This window comes from Sabethes cyaneus, chromosome 3 (genome assembly GCF_943734655.1).
Source record: "Sabethes cyaneus chromosome 3, idSabCyanKW18_F2, whole genome shotgun sequence".
Lineage (NCBI taxonomy): Eukaryota > Metazoa > Arthropoda > Insecta > Diptera > Culicidae > Sabethes > Sabethes cyaneus.
The window spans coordinates 98,364,767-98,388,231 of NC_071355.1; the positions used below are offsets into that span (position 1 = coordinate 98,364,767).

The window sequence follows — 23,465 nt, forward strand, 5'->3', positions numbered from 1 at the left end:
TTAGACTGCGGCTATCGGACCAGGAGGAGTTGAGATACTGGTCGTCATCGTCTTGCTCAAGTTTCTGAAAGAAAAACATGGTAAAGAAGGACGTTAGCATGGGTTAAAACAAATTGTGATAATACTTGGTAAGTAACGTCTTTTTAGCCATAGTCGTAATTGAAGTTCAGTCCCAAAAGCGTAATAATATTACGAAATTTATTAAACATTCGATAGGGTAGAGCAAGGCTAGTTTATCATAGGGGCCCATTGATCACAGGTTACGAAAACTACACAGGGGTTCGAAAACTACAAACTACCCATTCAAAAAGTTTGGAGATCTGTGCCAAGGGGCACGAACGAGGGGTTCTCGTACAACTACGAATGTCGGTACTGTACTGTATTATAATAAATGCTCTAAAACATTCATTGTAGGGTACGGGAGCGTATTTTCAGCAGGTTTCTCAGTTCAGCCTATTTGCCTTTTCTTTCGCCAATAAAAATTATTTTGTCGACATACAATTTTAATGTGTTATAACGATTTTCTCAAGACTGTAAGTAATCTACTATTTTGTATTCAAAGAATGTCAAAACCACCTGTTCTTCCACTGGAACTAAGCCATAGGCCGAAAAAATCGATGCCATCGCTTAATGGGCTTTATTAATTGTCCAGTAGCTTAAGATATAAATCTTTTAAAATTTGCTGCCACCGGTTACCCAATAGTTACAAATACAATTTTAATACTTAATTAACTACATAATAATACAACATATATTATCTGGACTATTTCCTTGGATTTAAACTAAAATTTTTTTAGTCTACTCGGTTATAAAAGTTGATGCAGCCTCTCTTGAAATTTGCTTCCGACGATGAGCGCTTAACAGCGGGTGGTAACGACTTCCAATTAACCACACCTCGAACGAATAATGAATTAGCATAGGTTGTCGTGCTATTGACTGGTACTATAAGACTTAGTAGGCGGCGTCCACGAGTTTGGACGACCTTTCGATGAAGAGTACTAGGCGACTGTGTTTTCATCAGATTCCTCAGGAATACGTACGACCGATAGGCATAAAAGCATTGTATAGGGCATCCAATCAGGTTCTGCTGGAAGTGACTCACATGGTCGTAGCGAGTCAGTCCGTACACAAATCTCACGCAGCCGTTTAGTGCGACAGGCAGTCGATTTAGGGAGCTTGCGCTGGGGTGAATGTGAAGAACATCGCCAAACAGGAAATGCGACAGGATCAGCGATTTGAAGAGCAACAGTTTGGTGGCAGTCGGTGCGGAGGGAGTACAGTAGTAACGCGTTCATAGATCTTTCCGCACTGCTGTGCTATCAAGCCATCCCACTGCAAATCATTTTGGAAGATAAATCCTAGGTTGCCCCCCCGGAAATTGGCTTGAAAAATCGGGGGGCAAAAAAATAATTTGCAGGATATAAGTCAATTTTTTTTTCATAAAATCAATTCTCTGTGGGTTCTACAGCCTGAAAAACTCGAAAAATGAGTGTACGAGTTGAGTTAATGCTTCTAGCACGAAACAGAAATGGAAATTCAAACAACGGAATTTCCAAAAAATCGGCCGAAATTTTTTTCTTTCGTTTTTTTCTTTTTTCGTTGATTTTTGATAGAAAATAATAACGTATACATTAAAAGCAAGAATAGAATTGGTTTTCACGTTTAAACTTTAAGTAAAAATGCCTAAAATCAATATTTTTTTTGCTCGATTAAAAAAATCTCTTTGTTTTTTTTTTCGCCCCCTCCTTCAGTGGCCCAACACCGGAGGGACAAAAACTTTATAAAATATTTGTAATAGCCTTACAGAGCTAGAGATGCCAATAATGCTGATATTTGTGCATGCATAAATTTGGGATCCACTAATTTTAGTTTCTGTGCAGTCTGATTCTCCTAAACTATATTTGTTATACAAAAGATTAGATTGAGGGAATAAAATACTCCGGAGAAAATCGCAAGATCCCAAATTTATACATGCACAAGCATCAGGATCATTGGCATCTCTGCACAGAGCTGCTGTAATGGAATTCGTACGTTCAGATATTGTCGATATAGGGTCAAGGCTCCAACTTGTTCAAAACATTGAGATACGCTGAAATTATTCGTAAAGAACTGTCGGGAAACGCATTCATAACATCAACACTGTCATGCAACGTTGGCATGTCGAAACACATCTTTATAATCGAAGTATATGATTGGTCCGTTTTGTTTCACGGCACCTTCAACAGCAGCATGGAAGCAGTCGACTGACATAAAAGTATGCCCTAGTCTAAAATAGATCAGAACTAGTTCCTTCATCTGTACTTTCTTGAAATTCACAAGATTGATCAAATGAAGGATGAGGTTCCAATTTTTATTCTGAGTTGCACAGTTGTCCAATCACAGAACAAGTTTTTTCACTTCTCTGAATCGGTTGATAATGCGAGGGAAACAACTCAAAATGTCATTTAAAGATCGACCATTTACAGCTTCATGCCAAACACTGGCAAGCACAGGAGTTGACAGGAGGTATAGACATATTTTCCGATAGGAGCCAAAGTTTTAGCCAATAAGCCTCTGAGAGGAAATTATCATCTTTAATCCATTCAAACGCGGCAGTTAACCTTTTTGAAAAGAGAATATACGAATCAAGAATTATTTATTTATTCATGAATATCAATGTTGTCCCCTGCAAAGTAATCCCCATCAGACATTATACACTTGTGACAACATTTTTTCCAATCCTCGAAGCATTTTTAAAAATCATTTTTTGTGATATTGTTCAGCTCCTTCTTCGATGCTATCTTTATTTTCTCAATCGTGGCGTAGCATCGTCCCTTCGAAAAAGTCACAGGTGGCCAGGTCTGGGGAATACGGTCAGTGAAGCATTATTGAAGTGTTCTTTTTGGCCAAAAATTCACGCACAAGTAATAATGCATGAGCAGAAGAGTGTCCCAAAATAGCACTATGTAAGAAGATCCGGGGGCTCACCTCTCAAATGTTAGCTTAGGGTGTCACAACAAAACTTTTATATTGCGTTAACATTGGTTGACGCGATTTGAATCGCGTCATTTGAATTTTATGAAAAACTTGCGTTTTTCAGCGGTAAATTCAAAAAAATATTTTTAGAAATGTTAAAGTAGGTGAAACAAGGTACTTAACTATTTTTTTCACAATTATTGAGATGTGGTACATTCATAAAAAAGTTATGGTGGCATGTCTGTAGTCATATTTGGTTACATAAATTTATTGAATTCGGAAAAATTTTGAAATTTTCGAAATTTCATTTCAATAAACGTCAAAACAGGGTCTCAGAGCAACGTAGCTGTACTGTATAGATGGGAAATTTTATGACGAATAACTGTTCCGAAGAAAGTATGGACATATGTTCAACCCTCGCTGAAATATTTACGATTTTATGAAGGCGAAACAAAACACATTTCTGTTATTTTAAAATGTTGGCAGTTTTATTTGAAAGAGATGAATGATAAAACTTGAATTATTCATTCTAAACGTCACCCACGTTTTTGATAACAGAAAATATGAACCTTCCACAGAATTTGGCACAATTTAGGCTCAAGAATCACTTTTAAAAAGGGCGTATTTATTTTATTAGATACTATGTTTCAAAAATGGTATCTCGGAAACTAGGTTTGCTCCAAAATGATGTCTAAGCGTGAATTGTAGAAAATTGATTTACCTTATAAAAGTTTTGTTGTGACACCCTAAGCTATCATTTGAGGTGTGAGCATAGATGCCATTTTCACAGATTTTTTCACACGCATAAATTTGGGAACCTATCATTTCCTCCGTATTATTTAATTTTTCTAGTGTATTTTTTCTGTAGTATGCATAGTTTATGAAGTACTTTAATTATCAGACACATTGGTAGAACCAGAACTCCTAGGAACTGACATAATTGGTGGGCCCCAAATTTATGCGTGTGAAAAAATCTGTGATTCTGGCATCTCGTGTGAGCCCCAGGGTTTTCTGACATAGTTGGGACACTCTAATGAGCAGGTGCGTTATCATGGTGCAAAAGTCAATTTTTGTTCTTCCACAAATCCGGGCATTTCTGACGGATAGCTTCTCGCAAATTACGCATTACTTGCAGGTAATATTACTTATTGACCGTTCTACCCTGCGGCAAGAACTCATAATGCACTACGCCCCTGCAATCGAAAAAAACTGTCAGCAACACCTTCACCATTTTTTGGAATAGACAAAAAATCGGAGACAAGCTAAAACACGTCCACGCACAAAGCTGTCAAAATTGACTGAACATTCAAAATGGCCGAAATTGTCAACATCAATGGGGGTAATCAGTACCAACATAATGCCATAAAAAGATCGAAAATCAAACATACGTAGCCCACGAAAATTCAAAATTCGCGATACTTTTTGAACAATCCTCGTATTTCCAGAAAATCCAGTTATCTATGTATATAACTCGAAGAGTATGTTGCCGTTATGCGTGCGCCTGGTTTTCGTCACGTTGTCACCCAGTTCCTTGAGTGCTGGATCTTTCCTCACTTTTCACAGGAGTTCAGTGTAAGTGGCTTGGCTTGGTCCTTGAGTTCCACCACTAGGGCGTCACGTTTCTTTTTCAGCCTTCGGCTGCATCTTTTTCTTCCTCATTTTCTTCCAGTAAATCATTTTGTACTACTGCTCCTTCCGACTTCTAGGTCGTAGGCGATTCGGTGAATGCCTTTTAGTTAAAGCCCATTCACAGCTACCTCTTCTGGAGACATTCTGCCCCGTTTCTTCGATGCGCTGTTTGCCAACGCTATTTCGGCCGCTTCAGTTTTTTGAGAAAACCGTAAAGTTCTTCGGCAGCTTTCTAGGCTTCCTCCAACGTCAATCTACCGTGCTGCAGTCCTTGTTGCACGGCCTGCGAATTGCTTTCGCCAGTGCTTTGTACAGACTATCCTCCTTGGAGATACTCGATACCAGCCTCGGCCCGAGTTTGCAAATGCTGCAATTTCGCGCATCGGGCGAACGGGTTCTCCTCTTCTTTTCCTCCTATTCGTTGTGGTGCCTGTCTGTCAAAAGTTATCAAAATAGGGAGAACATGGCAAGAACTCCTAACATCGTGCCGATGAATCGGTTTGTTTGACATCTGTGAGAACAGTGAATCATTTTATTTTTTATTTTTATTAAACTTATCATTTATCAGTTGACAGAATATAAAATAAACATTCCAATTTTTCGGGAAAATTAAAGATAAGATTTGGCACGATGGTTTTAGATTTTAGATCTAAAAATAGGGTGATTAATCTGTATTGCACAGAGCGTTCCGCATATATCTTTTGGACATTTCCATTTGATCTTGCCACAAATGTACACAATATTTCGTCTCGCGTAACGTTCTGTCCAGAATAGTTTAATTACCCTATGTCATTCTATAGAATTGATTACCCTTTGTGATTCTATAGAATAGTAAAACTCAGTTAAACTTGTTATCAACTAACGTTTTTGTTTTAAAAAATAACATTGCAAATCACTTTACTAATGTTGCACTTCCTGTGTCAATATACAATAGAATTCAATTCGTAAAATCCTATGCTGTTGCCAAAAGTTAGACGATACAGTCCACGAATACAAAAAAATCTATCGATGAAAACACTAATATGCAACATTTCACGAAGAATAGGTATTGCTGCCACAAGCAATATAGTGTGAGGATAGCAGGCAGACGGCTCTGATTTGGTTTATTTCAATCGCAATTATAAAATGCTATGGGAGTTATACACCGACATGGACTGAACATGCATTATCAATGAAGCTCTCAATACGATGTCATCTCCATTTGTAGACATGCTGGTGCAAAACAAGCACTGAAAAGACGAGATTTACGATTGTATGGGATATCCGTTTATTACACAAGCGAATTTGATAATCTGCTTTTCAACTGACGGATTCTTAAGGAACCAAGTGAAAATGTTCTCTTTACATGTCTGAAAAAATATTAAAAATATTTGTTTGCTGTTCAGCCTTGCTTTGCGAGATACCAGATGTAAGGGACATCACTAATGTAGAATATATCAAAAGTCGATTATCAGCAATGAAGAAGCTACCGGAACGTGTTATGACTACATGCGAAGAATAGTGAATTATTGGTTGATTTACCAGATTGACGATGATGCTGCTCTGTTAGAAACATGGACTACATAGGCCTTCGCTTGAATTGTTCGAACTGATCTCGTGAGGTCCGGATTTAGCTCGACAGCTCGACATTTGCTTTATCTAGAGTAGCGAAATTTTAAATGTTTCTAATCGTTCGTAAAAGGAAAACGCCAGAAGAATTGGCTTCTTTCCAAAATGTTTATGGAACTTTATCTTTAGTTCAAGCAGGTTTGTAGCATTTCTAATTTATATGGCATCGTGACTTTTCTTACGGCATGTTGATACTAGTTTTGAGTGAGATTAAAGTGAATTCGCGGTGATTTTGTCTCTGACCAACAATTTAGCAACCCACAAGGCCCTATCTCTTTTTAAATAGTTTTTGGCAAGCCTTTTGACTTTAAACATTTTTTATTTCATTACAATTAATAAAAAATGCAATAAATGTAACTTAGGTATTTTATTTATTTCACAATCCATGGTGTACTGCCTTAATTTATGCGAAATTCTGCATATTCTGCACAAAACTACTGAACATCTCTGAATTACTATTCCTTTCAACTTATAATCCACAGTATTCCCAGAACCATCCAGGATGCTCTAAATCGAGTTAGAACTTCAAGCAATCATCCATGGTCTTAATGGAAAAAAGATTTTCACGTCGTCGGCATAAGATAAAACGGTTGCACGTGAGATAGCGTTCAGGTAGTTTGCTCGCTAAAATTACACACAGTAATGGTCCTAACTGGTTACCCTGCGGTACTCCTGAGTAACCGATAAACGAGCAAGATATATTGACACTAAAATTTCCAAATTGTGTTCTATGTTTAAAATACGGTCTCAACCAGTAATTTCGCCAGCCTCGAATACCGAATATTTCAACTGCCTCAAAAATGCTATTAATACTAATAGCACAGACTAACAGACGCTGCCCAAGTAACAATTTGGGTTTTATTACACTCTTATGATGGCATTTAAGACCAAAATTGGTCATGAAAATCGCCATAAGAGTACAATAAAACTCACATTGTTACATTGTTACATTGTGAAGCCTCATTCCATCGCCAATAAAAACGATCATTTCAAATATTCACTTAAGCCATGACAACAGTCGCTACGCGAGAACGCCGCTCGTTTGCGCTGGCACTGTTGTCAGATAATCTATACCTATAAAGAAGGATTTCTGTCTGTCTGTCTGTCTGTCTGTCTGTCTGTCTGTCTGTGCTGTGTTCCTTATAGAATCAAAAACTACTGAACCAATCGGCGTGAAAATTTGCATGTAGAGGTTTTTGGGGCCAGGAAAGGTTTTAGTGATGGTTAGAGACCCCTCCCCCCTCTAAGAGGGGGGGCTCCCATACAAATGAAACACAAATTTCTGCATAACTCGAGAACTAATCAAGCAAATAGAACCAAATTTGGCATGTGGGTGTTTTCGGTGACAAAAATTTATTCTAGGGTAATTTGAGACCCCTCCCCTCTTTATAAGGGGAATTATAATTCCTCTCCCCTTTAAGAGGGGGGGTTTCCATATAAATTTCCTCATAACTCGAGAACTAATCAAGCAAATGGAACCAAATTTGGCATGTGAAGGTTTTCGAGGGCAAGAAAATTTTATATGTTGAATTAGGACCCCTCCTCACTTTAAGACGGGGGGCCCCTGTACAAATGAAATACCAATTTCCTCATAACTCGAGAACTAATCAAGCAAATGGAACCAAATTTGGCATGTGTGTGTTTTTGAAGACAAAATTTTTTTCTATGAAGAATTGGGACCCCTCCCCACTTTAAGAGGGGGGGGCTCCTATACAAACGAAATACAAATTTCCTTATAACTCGAGAGCTAATCCAGCAAATGGAACCAAATTTGGCATGTAGGTGTTTTTGGAGGCAAGAATGTTTTCTATGATGAATAAGAACCTCTCCCCACTTTAGGAGGGGGGGCTCCCATACAAATGAAATACAAATTTCCTCATAACTCGAGAACTAATCAAGCAAATAGAACCAAATTTGGCATGTGGGTGTTTTCGGTGACAAGAATTTATTCTATGGTAAATTGAGACCCCTCCCTCTTTATAAGGGGAATTGTAACTCCTCTCCCCTTTAAGAGGGGGGGCTTCCATACACATTTCCTCATAACTCGAGAACTAATCAAGCAAATGGAACCAACTTTTCGAGGGCAAGAAAATTTTCTACGGTGAATTAGGACCCCTCCCCACTCTAAGAGGGGGGGCTCCTGTACAAATGAAATACAAATTTCCTCCTAACTCGAGAACTAATCAAGCAAATAGAACAACATTTGGCATGTGGGTGTTTTTTTTTGGTGACAAGAATTTATTCTATGGTGAATTGAGACCCCTCCCCTCTTTATAAGAGGAATTATAACTCCTCTCCCCTTTAAGAGGGGGGACTTCCATACAAATTTCCTCATAACTCGAGAACTAATCAAGCAAATGCAACCAAATTTGGCATGTGAAGGTTTTCGAGAGCAAGAAAATTTTCTATGGTGAATTAGGACCCCTCCTCACTTTAAGAGGAGGGGCTCCTGTACAAATGAAATACAAATTTCCTCATAACTCGAGAACTAATCAAGCGAATTGAACCAAATTTGGCATGTGTGTGTTTTTGGAGACAATTTTTTTTTCAATGATGAATTGGGACCCCTCCCCACTTTACCAGATACTCTGGGGAGATCGGGCTGACCATTGAATACGTCGGCTCCGCTTTGAACATAGTTTTTCTACAACATTAGTGTTTGATTCCTCCAAAAGCATGTATAGAGTGCAAGTGGTGATTCGTAATTCCAGGAGAAAGTGAAGTGCTTGGGATTTCTGCAGCAGCAAGTGTAAATTATCAATTAATAATTGTAGCAGCCGCATTATTTCTTCTCAGCTTTTCAATTAGCTGTAGCGGTGTTATCTTCTGTGTGTGTTGTGAGACTCACAAGTCTCATATCTTCTTAACACATAGTGTTCATTAGGAGGTATGTAACAACTCGTGAGCAGTTGAGAAGACCTTCGCAGATTGTAAGTACATGTTTATACATCTAAATTGTGGTCCCTATGGAACATTTTTCAGGATGAGGTAAATCATAAATCAATATGTTATCTGCATATAGTTTTTTGCGTTATACTTACTATTCGGTTGAGTTAGTATGTGTGCAAAAGCGACAAATTGCTCGTATATCGTGGTTATGTATTGTTTCCCGATAACTTTGTTCATTTAATAGCTTCAGTTGTGCAAATTGTATAACAGTTATAACTTTACTGTAAAGTACATGCGGCTTTGGCCCAATTAGCATTGTGTAATTAATATACCTATTTCTATAAATAGTCAACCTTGAAGCTTGAAATAAATAAGCGAATAAATCGCTTTCGTGCGTATAAACTCAAGTTTGAGTAAAGTAACACCACAACACGGTATTTCGTCTTTATTGTGTATTGATGATATACCTGATATTACAGTTTTGCATCGTTAGTGCTGTAAGTAACTTTCGTGCTACACTATTGTGCTAGTTTTGGACCGACATTTTGTTAAAGCTGACATTCTAGTTCGCGCGTAGAATCTGTGCTGATTTTATCAAACTCTCAAGCCGTTAGTGTATCTATGGAGATGCTTACGGACTGTGACACCGACTCACTTCTAGCATCTAGCGAAGAAGGATTTTCTCCAGCAAACAACCAACAGGACAATGTGGATGCGGCTGAGCAAAAGCCAAGCTTACCTGCAAAAGCGAGCGATGACGCAGTTTCTGCATCAATGGAAAGTGTTTCGTCAGAATCTTGTGGAACAGTGCGCAAACGTGCTGCTACGACTCCGAAAGCAAACGCCGGCAAAAAACGGCAAGTGTATGCTTTAAGAGTTGCAATAGGCGCAAATCAGACTATTGATGAATCTTGTGCGGGCTACATCATTCATGGCTTATCAGTTCTACAGGATAAGGTTCCTCTGACGGATCACCAACCAAAATTCGTGGGATACGGCCTGCAGCACGATGAGCTGTGGATAGAACCCGCCGATTCGATTAGCCTACAGTGGCTAAAAACTGCTTTGGATGAATTAAATAATAAATCAGATCAACTTAAAGTGTCAGTGAAACCATACACTCCCCCACCGCCACTTCACAGAGTGGTTGGATTACTGCCTGCATGCGGACAGACTAGATGGCTGTATTCGGAAATCATAAAAAACATTACAAGATTAAACCCAAACCTAGACACAAGATTTTGGCGTGTGCTAGCGATCTCTGGAAATCGTTTCAGTGAACGTAAACATTTGATTATCGGAGTGGATGAAAATTCATTACACCAATTAAAAAACTGTAATTTTAAAATTTACTATCGCTTCACTCAGCTGAAGTTTAGATGCTTAGATAAAAAGAAGACTGAGCAATAATTTTGTTATCATCAAATTGTATAAATAAAGTGCGATATTCTGCTATCTCCTTTGTAATTATTTTTAGTGTTTAGTATTTTTTGCGTTAATTCCATAGATAAACAAGCCAATTCTAGCTTGATCTCAGGTATAGTACTTTACTACCTCGATACTCTTGTTGTAGAGAATTCCCCCGAGCCGTGTGGTATCCGGCTTTCAAAAGAATTGATCCACGGGTTTTCCTGTTCTCTGTCGTAGAAGGCGACCAAAATAGGAGCTCCAAGCCAAGGTGTGATCCGTGCTGATGGCTGTGTGACTGGTGGAGCTTAAAATACCAGTGGCGAACGGACAATTATTGGTTCCTACCCTCGCTGTGTCACCGGGTCCCTGATACAGCGAGCTTTAATTTTACCCCCAAAATTATATCATGATGACAAATAAAATCAAGGATAGTTTATTAGTATTATCATTCACTTTTTGGTTAAACCAAGTGATATGCTTCTTAATAGATCCGTTTAAGCAAAACGGTTACTGCAGTTCAGATATTCTGAAACAGGGAATTCCTAGTAGATTCATTTGGTTTTTAACACAAATTTATTCTTTTGAGAATTGCTTCGCTCTACGCGAGTTTATACCTGTTTGGTGGAAAATCATATGCTGCTGTGCGTTTTGGGCTGGAGATGAGGTTTGTAGTATGCTGATCGATAATGGTTAGGGTACTGCAGATCAATCTCCAGCATAAACGTACAGCAACAATGAATCTATCTCGTATTTTACAAGAGGGAAAAGCAATTATTGCTTTGGTTCAAGAACCGTATTTCAAAAAAGGTAATTTTTATTCTGGCAAACTCTTGAATCCTGTTTTCCGTGTTTTTAGTAAAACAGGAATGGGAAATCCAAGAGAAATGCCACGAGCATGCATAGTTACAAATAGTGCAATAGATGTAAGCTTTCTGTCCGATCTTACAACTCGTGATATTTGTACTATCACAGTGAAGCTGACTGGTGAGCGTTCCGACAAAACCTATGTGTATTGTTCGGCTTATCTGCCCCATGATGAGCCATCGCCAACTGATGACTTCAAAAAGGTTGTGTCTTTTTGCGAGGAAAAAAACCTTCCTCTAATTGTAGGTAGTGATGTGAATGCACATCACGTTATTTGGGGTAGTTCGAATATGAATTCGAGAGGCTCCGACCTAATGGAGTACTTAAGCAGTACCAATCTACATATACTCAATATGGGAAATCGGCCAACTTATGCGCATTCCGGTCGTGAGGAAGTGTTGGATATGACACTCTGTTCGCACAGAATTTCGCATGAGTTAGATAATTGGCGCGTACTAGATGAATTTGAACCATCATTGTCTGATCATAAGTATATATCTTTTGATCACATAGCTGTTTCACTAAGTATTACAACTTATCGTAATCCCAAATCAACGAATTGGGAACTCTTCAATGAAGGACTGGCAACTAAATTCCATGGCTATTTTCCGTCTATCGATTCTCCAGCTGACTTAGAAGAGGTCGTTGAGAAAACAAATTCCCTAATAATAGAAGCATATGAAGAAGCTTGTCCGCTTCGAACAGTGAGTGCTACAAGAGCTACCCCATGGTGGAACGCAGAACTTGCGAAACTTAGGAAGAAATGTCGAAGGGCTTGGAACCGACGTTACAGAGATGGTCAGGATGCCTACAAGTTAGCTCGCAAAGCTTATAAAAAGGCGCTCCGGGCCTCTGAGAGAACTGGGTGGAGAAACCTATGCTCTAATGTCTCGAGTACAAACGAAGCATCTAGAATTAATAAAATTCTCTCCAAGACGAAGGATTTTAATGTAAATTCACTAAAAACTGCAAATGGTGAATACTCATCGGATGAAGATGAAGTACTTAAGTGTTTGTTTGACACTCATTTTCCAGGTTGTACGGAGCCAACTCCAACGATTGATTGTGAAATCTTTTCAGCAAACTACGAGTCTTGGGCATTAGCCAGGAAACTCGTAACAACTGAATCGATTAAATGGGCAATCGAGAGTTTTGCTCCGTATAAAACTCCTGGAACAGACGGAATTTTCCCTGCTTTGCTTCAGAAAGGGTATGAACATTTCAAACATATTTTGAAAAAGATCATTACATGCAGTATTGCTACTGGTTATATCCCGACACAGTGGCGGGAAATAGTTGTGAAATTTATCCCCAAGGGTGGTCGCTCGTCTTATGAAGAAGCGAAAAGTTTTAGGCCTATCAGTTTGAGTTCTTTTCTTCTCAAAACTGTAGAACGAATTATTGATCACCATATTCGTGATGTTAGTTTGAGTGATTATCCACTTCATGATATGCAACATGCATATCAACGTGGTAAATCTACTGTAACGCTGTTACATAATGTCGTTTACAAGATCGAGAAAGCATTTTCTCACAAAAACTCCTGTCTAGGAGTATTTCTCGATATCGAAGGAGCTTTCGATAACGTATCTTTCAATTCTATACTGGAAGCAGCACAAAACCATAGAGTTCCATCTACTATAATAAACTGGATACGCCAAATGCTTAGCAACCGGATTCTTTGCTCATCATTGAGACTAGCAGGAATAAGGAAGCTGAGTATCTGTGGCTGCCCTCAGGGCGGTGTTCTGTCACCACTCCTATGGAACCTAGTTGCGGATAGCTTACTAAGCAAATTAAATGCTCTGGGTTATCCAACTTATGGCTTTGCGGATGATTATCATATATTGATCTCCGGTCTGTGCGAAAGTACACTGTTTGACTTAATGCAAGAAGCTTTGCATGTTGTTGAACAATGGTGTCGGGAAATCCGACTCTCAGTCAATCCGGGCAAGACTTCGATGATACTTTTTACAAATAAAAGAATAATAACTGGTATTCGTCCTCTGCAATTTTTTGACTCTGAAATCGTCATTACAGACCAAGTTAAGTACGTTGGGGTCATTCTTGACTCAAAGTTGAACTGGTCTGCTCACATCGATTCCAGAATCAAAAAAGCATGCATGGTATTTGGACAGTGCAGACGAGCATTTGGGAAAACTTGGGGTCTAAAACCCAAGTACATATACTGGATATACACAAGCATTGTTCGACCTATTTTGGCGTACGGCTGCCTAGTATGGTGGCAGAAAGGAGAAGTTGCTACCATACAGTCAAAGCTAAATCACCTTCAGAGAATGGTACTTATGGCAATGACTGGTGCTTTCACTACAACTCCAACTGCTGCTCTCGAAGCACTTTTGAGCATCAAACCTCTTCATGTTTTTCTGAAACAAGAAGCACTGTTATGTGCCTACCGTTTGCAGGTAACTGGACACTGGAATAGTAATTTATTATCTCGTAATACGAGTCATACACGTGTGTGGCCTCAATTAGTTTCCTGGGACAAATATGTTGTTGCTCCTAGTGATATTGGACTAAATTGCAGTTTTCCATATAAAACTTTTTATACTAAAATTCCTGCCCGGAGTGAATGGCAGTCTGGTTACTTAGAAAGAGAACTGGAACAACATATTGTTTGTTATACAGATGGATCACTGTTGGACGGTAGAGCAGGTGCTGGAGTCTACTGCCATGAATTGCGATTGGAAGAATCGTACCCACTTGGCAGGTACTGCACGGTATTTCAAGCTGAAATCTTTGCGATTATGTGCGGAGTACAATCGGCACTTCAACAAAACCTGTCTGGCAAAAGAATTTATTTTTGTTCTGACAGCCAGGCTGCTATCAAAGCACTAAATGCGACAAATTCTAAATCAAAAACTGTAGTTGAATGTCGGACTCAACTAGAAGTTTTGAGCATCTTAAATGCTGTTTACCTTATATGGGTTCCTGGTCATTCTGGTATATCTGGAAATGAATTGGCTGACGAATTAGCAAGAGCCGGAGCAGAAATCGACTTCATCGGTCCGGAACCGGCTTTGCCTATTTCCTGCTGTTGGATAAAGCAAAAGATTCGCTGCTGGGCTTCAGCTGAACACGCCTCCTATTGGCGAAATTCTGAAACATGTCGTCAAACTAAAGTATTTTTGGCAGAGCCTAATCTAGCGTTTTCAAAGAATTTATTAAAATTTTCTAAGCAAAATATGAAGATTCTTGTTAGAGCATTGACTGGCCATTGTAAACTCAATTATCATATGGCCACTATTCAACGTGCAGAGTATTACTCTTGTGATCTTTGTGAGTCCGATTATGGAACTTCATATCATTTGATATGTGTCTGTCCTACAAAAATGCAATTGCGTTTACGGGTCTTTGGACAACCCTATATAGAGGATCATTCTGTTAGACAGTTGAAACTAAAAGACATTCTTATGTTTTTGAACCAATGTGGGAAAGAACTTTAGTTCTCTCTGAAGTTTTTGACTCGAAAGAGAAAAACACTTCTGATATATGTATGTGCCGTCGTTTTCCTAGTCCTCACTATTCCCATATCCTTACTACCTATCCCTATCCTTCCCTTTCCATCAGGAAAATGATGAGAGAGCGCGGCAAGGCACAAATTTCCTTATAAGTATGGGGAGCGTGCCGTTTGAGCCAAAATATTCTGATTCCTGATTCCTGATTCCATACAAATTTCCTCATAACTCGAGAACTAATCAAGCAAATGCAACCAAATTTGGCATGTGAAGGTTTTCGAGAGCAAGAAAATTTTCTATGGTGAATTAGGACCCCTCCTCACTTTAAGAGGAGGGGCTCCTGTACAAATGAAATACAAATTTCCTCATAACTCGAGAACTAATCAAGCGAATTGAACCAAATTTGGCATGTGTGTGTTTTTGGAGACAATTTTTTTTTCAATGATGAATTGGGACCCCTCCCCACTTTAGTAGGGGGGGTCCTATACAAACGAAATACAAATTTCCTCATAACTCGAGAACTAATCCAGCAAATGGAACCAAATTTGGCGTGTAGGTGTTTTTGGAGGCAAGAATTTTTTCTGTGATGAATTAGGACCTCTTCCCACATTAGGAGGGGGGCTCCAATACAAATGAAATACAAATTTCCCCATAACTCGAGAACTAATCAAGCAAATAGAACCAAATTCGGCATGTGGAGGTTTTTGGAGGCAAAAATATTTTCTACGGTGAATTAGGATCCTTCCACACTTCAAGAGGGGGGGGCTTCTACACAAATGAAATACAAATTTTCTCATAATTCGAGAACTAATCAAGCAAATGGAACCATATTTGGCATGTGGGTGTTTTTGGAGGCAACCATTTTTCCCATGATGAATTAGGACTTCTTACCTTTGTAGGAGGGGGGGGGGGCTCCCATTTAAACGAAATACAAATTTGCTCATAACTTTAGAACTAATCAAGCAAATGGAACCAAATTTGGCATGTGAGAGTTTTAGATGGCAGAATTTTTTTCTGTGGTGTATTACGACCCCTTTCCCTTTTAAGAGGGTGGGCTCCCATACAAATGAAATACAAATTTCCTTATAATTTGAGTACTAATCAAGCAAATGGAACCAAATTTAGCATGTAGGAGATTTTTGAGTCTTGAATTTATTTTATGATAGTTAGAGACCTCTCACCCCTGTGGTAGGGGGATATGGACTCTCATACAAATAAAACAGAAATTTTTGCGAAACTCAAAAACTAATCCAACTCGAGAAATTCGAGACTCTTCCATAAAACATTGATCAATAACAAGACCACAAAAACTATAGTAACACTAGATCATTCAGGACGAGCCGGTCGCGAGTGTTGCCGGTGACCCGCCGTCGGAAGCGCCGCCCACTGGGGGGCTTGCAAAACTCGAGAAGTGACAAAGATCATCCGAGATTCATGATTTATGTACAACACAGGTTAATTTGTGGCAATACGAAGTTTGTCGGGTCAGCTAGTATACAAATAAATTTATAGCATTGCTAAATTCATAGCGAGCTGCTCTGCTTGGCGCGAAGACTGCGCCAGGTGATGCTAGTGTTTTCCCCAAGTTTTAGGGATGTCATTGAAACGACGTTTTGTTAGACAATTTGTTCGAAGTGTTACGTTTGTTAGTCTGTGCTAACAGCTAACAGCATCAAATGCTCTCCTCATAACTGTAACATCACAGAGCTGAACTCGCAAATGTTCATAACTACTGATTTCTTCTTCAGGACTCTGTGCCACAGGAAAAACGCGGTCAACTATATTGTAGTGAAGATGATTGTAAACCAACACTTCGAAAAGCTTCGGAATGGGCGTGTTGCTACGTAAATCACAAATAACCCCTGTTAGAATAAATTCATACAGCCCTTGTGATTTATCCATCATCGAGTTTATATAAGTAGCAAGCGGAAGAAGCTTAACCCTTCGGCCAAGTCCAAGTCCGGCTATCGTTACCATTATAAAACGCATCGTCAATTCAATTATTGCTATAAGTGTTATTATTTAAAGTAGCTCAGAAATCGAAAATCTACTAATTATCTATTAGCTACATAAAGGTAGTAATCATTATGTTATTTGGTGCAGTATATCAGTGAATAATTATAATTTCTGCTTAGGTTAGGATCAGCTATTAGAATGGTTATCGTGATAAGGCAACCGCTCAAACCTTATCATTAGAGTAAGTTTAGTTGATTCGTTCTTTTTTATACAGACTAACAAGTAATTTGTTATAGACAGGGTGTTCCATAATTTCGAATATAACTTTTCATCGTTGTGTAAGTGCGCATCATGTGCATTCTGTGTATTGGTATTGGTGTCAGCTTTAGCTTCTTCAGCTTTTTATATATAGGCTAACCGACGCGCAAGGTGTAGACTTGATGTCATATGTTATTTGTTTACCGCGCGCGATGAAGGGGTACCGCAACGTCGTAGTAAAGTTGTTTGCGAGAGGTGAGCGACCCGGCAACATATTTCGGCGGTTGAAATCCCACGGGGTGAAGCGGAATTTCATCTATAACACCATCCGTCGGTACCGGGAGACGGGCTCGGCCAAGGACCGTGCTAGATCCGGACGGCCGCGTTCGGTGAGGACGCCAGCAGCCATCAAGGTGGTGATGGAGCGTTTCTCCGTTCATCGAAAAATGAACCGCTCGATCCGGAAGACCGCTGTTGACCTGGACGTGTGGATCGGGACTGCCCTCACCATCATGGTGAAGCACCTGGAATGCAAGCCGTACAAGAAACGCAAGGTTCACGGGGTAACGGAGGCTACAACGAAGAAGAGGCTGAACAGAGCAAAACTGATACTTTCGCGGCACGCTGGTCAGGAGTTCGTGTTTTCTAATTAGAAACTCAAATCTTGCAACAGCCGCACAATGTGCAAAAAGGTCGGCTGTGGGCGCCAACGTTGGCCAGCATCCCCCCATCTCACATATACATCCCGCGGTTCCAAAGCACAGCATCGGTGATAATTTGGGGGGTCGTATCCAAGCGTGGGAAGCTTCCACTGGTGTTTATCGAGAAAAACGTGAAAATCAACGCCGCATACTATAAGACCGAGGTTCTGGAGAAGATTGTGGCCCCGGCACTTCGTGACCTCTACGGAAAAGATCATTACGCCTTTCAACAGGCCGGCCCACACGGCGAATATCGTCCAAGCGTGGTGTCGGGAGAATTTGACTGATTTCCTCGATAAGATTTTGTGGCCTCTCAGGTATCCTGGACTTTTATGTATGGTCGTACATGCTGGTCAAGCAGAGCGAACATAAAGTAAGCATTATGGACCAATTTAAGAAACTCATTTCCAAGATCTAGGACGAGATGCCCATGGACCAGGAGCGTGCCGCGTGTGATTCTTTTGAGAAACGTCTCAAGTTCGTCATAAAGAACAAAGGGGGGGGGGGGGTGCTTTCACCATATATGTTGTAAAGGTTCTCAATAAACACTGCTCCAGTAAAAATTGACTCAGAAAAGAATATCTTGTATTTTCATTTTTAAACACATTTTTAAATTCGAACTTATTGAACACCCTGTAGCTATAACCGCAACAATTGCATATCGTCGAAAACTTGTCATCAAAATTCCTCTTAGTTACAGACTAATTGTAAGTAATACTTCTGTTACTTCTTATTCGCTAATAAATTTCTACGTTAGACTACGAAAAGTCCTGGGTTTCACAAAAGGCCGGTGAACACATCGTCTTATCCCGGAAGTATCCGGGTAGTTCAACAGGCGTCACGCCAATCAACGGCGAGTAAACAGCGTAACTACCATAGTCCAATAGATGTCTAAGAGGGTGCGTTAAGCACAATAGCCCCATAAGGGGTCGGCCCCATAAGGGGCGGCGGAGGGGGAGAGGGATACCCAGCCTCACACTACCTGAGTTGTCTTCCCAGGTGTCTGATAGTACCATATCTTCTCAGGTGCTCAGCAGATACTCAGCAGATCTACTCGTAAAAAAATATGAAATATATATATATATATATATATATATATATATATATATATATATATATATATATATATATATATATATATATATATATATATCTATACTTATAAAAATGGATTTCTGTCTGTCTGTCTGTATGTATGGAGGCGGGAATTTTTTTTTATGATGGTTTGAGACCCCTCACCCCTGTGGTAGGGGGATAAGGACTCACATACAAATAAATCAGAAATTTACGTAACTCAAAAACTAATCGAACTCGAGAAATTTTAGACTCTCATAAAACATTAGTCAATAACAAGACCACCAAAAACTATCAATGGTAACATTAGATGATTCAGCGCGAGACGGTCACAGGCCGCGAGTGTTTGGCGACCTGTCGTCGGAAACGCCGACCACTGTGGGGGCCAGCCCCCCGTAGAAATCACCTCTATATAGGTTTATTTATTTTCCTAGATCTACTGACCTCTATTACTTTCCTTCAGTAGGGTCACCCCTGCGAAATGGTACTTTCTACGAATAGATTTTCCCGGAAATGGTACGTCCCGCGAAGGTTTTTCGCGAAATAGTATTCTGCGAAACTCTATATTCCGCGTTATGGTCAACCGAGAATTGGTGTTCCGCGAAATGATACTCGGCGAAAAGATTTGTAATAATGGCGAATATTTAAATGGTATCCGCTTTATTTTATCAGCAATGGGGAGAGTTGTTTTCTACTTTACTATGAGGAAAATTTATATATTAAAACACCCATGAACTCCCCCCAAACTTGCAAACTCCAGATTGTGACAAAGGTCATCACGATTTATGTACAACACAGTTTAATTTATGGCAATACGAAGATTGTCGGGTTAGCTAGTATATATATAAAAACACACAAGTGTTAGACAATTGATACGGTACCTCGTTATTATCGCCGGGTCTGATTTACCTGATACTACCGCTTGCCGCAGTGAAACTAGACTTGACTGACTTGACCGATATTCTTACAATAAAACTCTACCACATAACAGACACTCCTTCAGAATTGCATGTTTCCGGAAACTGTATACCGTTAAAAAGCTAAAGGGTTCAGTATGTCTAATCTACAGTTACAGTTCTAAAATATTGTGATTGAAAATTCCGGACAGAAGTTTCTCAACATGTATCATGTTGGGTTGTCAGTGCCAGAATAACTCAAACACTCGTGATACCAATTTTTTAGATTGGAGCTATTCAGAATCTTCTCAAAGCACGAAAGAAGTAGTAGTTAGTAGTTTATAATTAAAAAACCTCTAGAAGAAAAATAAAGGTAGATACGCAGAAGGCAGATAGATGGGAACTCAAATAGCTACTGAGTTTGTACATTTCAACAAAATATGAAGTTCCAGCCATTTGTTGAAGACAACGCCAAGAGCTTATAACAATATATCGAAGAGTATGATTTTACTTTTCACCTATTTTAGGAGCAGTTGCCAGTGTTATTGATGTATGGAAAGGATTGGATCGTACAGTTAGATAATTCAAATCGGATTGAACATTGGATATAGAAAATAAACCGATATTCTAAAGTTTGAATCGAAGATCATAAATCAGGGTTCATCATGTTCATATCATGATCAGGATTTACCGGTAAATACTTACCCTTGAATCGATGCAGAATTCGAAAGCAAGCCTCCGTCAATGCTTTCCCGTGACATCTCGTCAGCCATTTTCACCTTGAGCTGATGACCAAAGGAATTTATATCGGACGTCGAATTCGGCGTGATGGGCTTCGATGAACCGTTGGTGTTGGTCGTAGCAGTTGTATTAGTGTTTGTATTGTTGATATTGGTGATCGAGTTTGCTGTTCCGTTTGGCAGCGGCTGAATCGGTGTAGTTGTGGTCGAATTCACCGTGTTACCTTCGTCGGCCATGTTTTCACTAATATGATTGGCCGTGATTTCCAGTTCGCTTTCATTAATTTTGTTGTCATTTCCTTCGTCGGTTTCATTTAGTTCATCCTCGCCGCCTTCTTCTTCGCCATTTTTGTCTAATAACGCCGCTTCTTCATCTTCATTGTAAATTACAAAATAAGCAAATGCAAGATAAATTACGGATATTATGAAGGATGGAATAGGAATGGCCATTGCAAACACCAAGTTTAGAGTGTTTTGCCACATATCCAGATCACTAATTACCAGCCCAGGGTCTACACGCGAGTAGAAACAGGTAAAATTCGTTCCAATCTTCCAGTACTTCTTGGTCCAAATTGTACAATTCAACATTGGTGGATAACCACAACCCTTCACGTTAGGAAACAACCGTGCACCAGTGAAGAACCATTCCGATTCGTTTCCTGTCATTTCAGTCATATCGTCTGGATATTCCATGAGGGTATTATCTTCCCCAATGATAGAGCTGATAATGCCATTTTTGTGGTCACCGAAACCATTAGTTCTATCGTCCACTAGCATATCGCTGTAATCGTAGTCTGTGCGTATTGCTCGCTCAAACCGATTCAATGCAGTATCAAACCTACTGACACCTGTCAAACTGGAGGCAGACGCTCCATTCACGCCATACGTAGGTTTATTAGTTTCACTACTTGCTCTTGGATTATTGAAATTATTTTTTAGACTACTTTTGTTAATATCATTACTAACACTACTATCACCAGTGGTTTTTGTAGCTGTTGCTGTAGCTGCCTTGGAGGCAGCAGTGGACATCGTCGAAAGTTCGTCGCTGTCGTTTCCTTCTTGATCCTCAGCTGCTAGCTGTGCACTCGTTTTGTAGTTGACGCGAATTTGCTGACATTCGTAAATGTCCTTGGTGCAGCCCTCTCGACACGAAGCCCAGCTACAATTCTTCGCGCCATATAGATGCTCATTATCGACAGTAACACAAAATGCGGGTGACTCATCAAATTGCATAAATATTGTGGTAAAAGCAGGTTCGATCACAAAAGGTACCAGGAACAAAAAAGCAAAAAGACTAAACGTGCCTAGCAAGATAAAAAAGGCAGTCGTGTAAAATAACAACTTTTCCTGTAATGTACGCGGAACGATTTCCTCATCCATAGCCTCTCGAAGATTCCTTCTTTGGGGAGTTGGTTAATCCGTTTTCGTCACCACCTGAACTGCTGTCGTCCGTGGCAGTTAAGATTCAAAATCACTTAGAAACCCGTTCGTATTGTATTATGTGAGAAACGGTTGTTCAGAGTTTCTATGATCCCACGCAGTATTCTCAGCAAGTTGTTGTTCAGCAGCAAGTTTTTTGGTTGAAGACACAATTCGAAAGGAAAGACCTTCGACCTATAGAGTATTATTTTCGTCTTCGCTTGTATGCAGCAATAGTAATACATTCGTGGGGCTGAATATTGAAACGAAAAGTTGATCAAACTTTCATTAGTAAAATAGCCTAATTATAGAGCTAGCTCGCTGCCGCTTTACTTTCAGCAGTATGTAAGACATCGTGTAGTCACGCCTTTCAAGAGTGTCAAATTTTAACTCCACCAGATGTTCCGGCGACTTCTATTACCCTTCATCGAAGGATTAATCCTAGCGATATTGATAACATTTTTAGTCTAATTTGCAAAATATGTCAACTGTTGTTCTATTCGATGGACGTCACGATTCTAGCAGTAATGCACTGCAAGCTCCCATCCGCTAGGTTTGTTGGCACCACATCTATGTACAACTTTTACATTCACATGGTATATTGTTCACTCTCCGTCTCTCACTTGTTCCGGCAGACACTCTGCTTAAAATATTGTTCTTTTACATAACTATTGCGTGCCTTTTGCCGATTTTAAATTACAAAAATCTTTTCTCACTATTGATGCACACACTCGTACTGTAGATTATTTATTGATTGCACCTCCAAAACGAATTTTGAGAAAACATAAAAGTTTATCATTTCACTGCAAAAATATTTTATTCGATATAATAGCTTTTCAACACTTGTCCAATAATACTAATAGTAATACTTGATTTTCACAATCCTTTTTTATGTTTCCGACAGTTTTTATATTTGATCAACACCGATAGTTCACATTGTCATTATAGAGGACATTTGTATTATGCACCAGTTTTCCATTTACACACATAGAAAGTGTGAAGTATGGCGCGACGACGTCTACCCGATGTGTAGCAGAAATGGGTTTACGCTTTCCACTGAACTCGTATGACTGTTGTTTTTCTCCTTGCTAGGCTCACATCACACTGCCACCAAGACACGCAACCGACCCATGCTAAGGAGAAAATCGAAACTCCCGTGTGTAACTACTTGGGAATTTTTACATTCTACCAAGATATAGTTTTGGTTTGGGCATTGTTTCTCATTCTACTAGGGTTCGTTTCATGATGATTACAGGCTCTGTATCATGCCACACCATTGAACTCTGGTAGGATATTTTTTGTGTGAATTTTTAAAATGTCAAAATGGCGTTTTAACATGAAACACTATTGTCGGGAAATTGGATATACTCCCGACCACTAATGTACGAAATTGATTTTCCACTGTTTTCACTATTATGTACTTTGATGCATTCCAGCAACTGAATCGGAAAACTATGTCTATATTAAGCGCTGGTTAGTTATTTCGTATCGATAAAACGTTTAGTTTAAAAGACGCAGCAAAATTGTTCACCAGATTCGATGGAAAGTCACCCACGTTCGGCATCTCTTGAATCCTTGGCTGGAAAA

General features: G+C 39.5%; 1 protein-coding gene across 1 annotated transcript; it reads right to left on the reverse strand.

The window, feature by feature from the left end:
* LOC128741139 (protein tipE) lies at positions 1–21,839 on the reverse strand. The gene is made up of 2 exons (XM_053836739.1): positions 20,425–21,839; positions 1–64 (listed from the first exon to the last, which is right to left on the reverse strand). Exons 1-2 carry the CDS (start codon positions 21,837–21,839, stop codon positions 1–3), a joined length of 1,479 nt encoding a protein of 492 aa, XP_053692714.1.
* Positions 21,840–23,465: the final 1,626 nt, after the last annotated feature.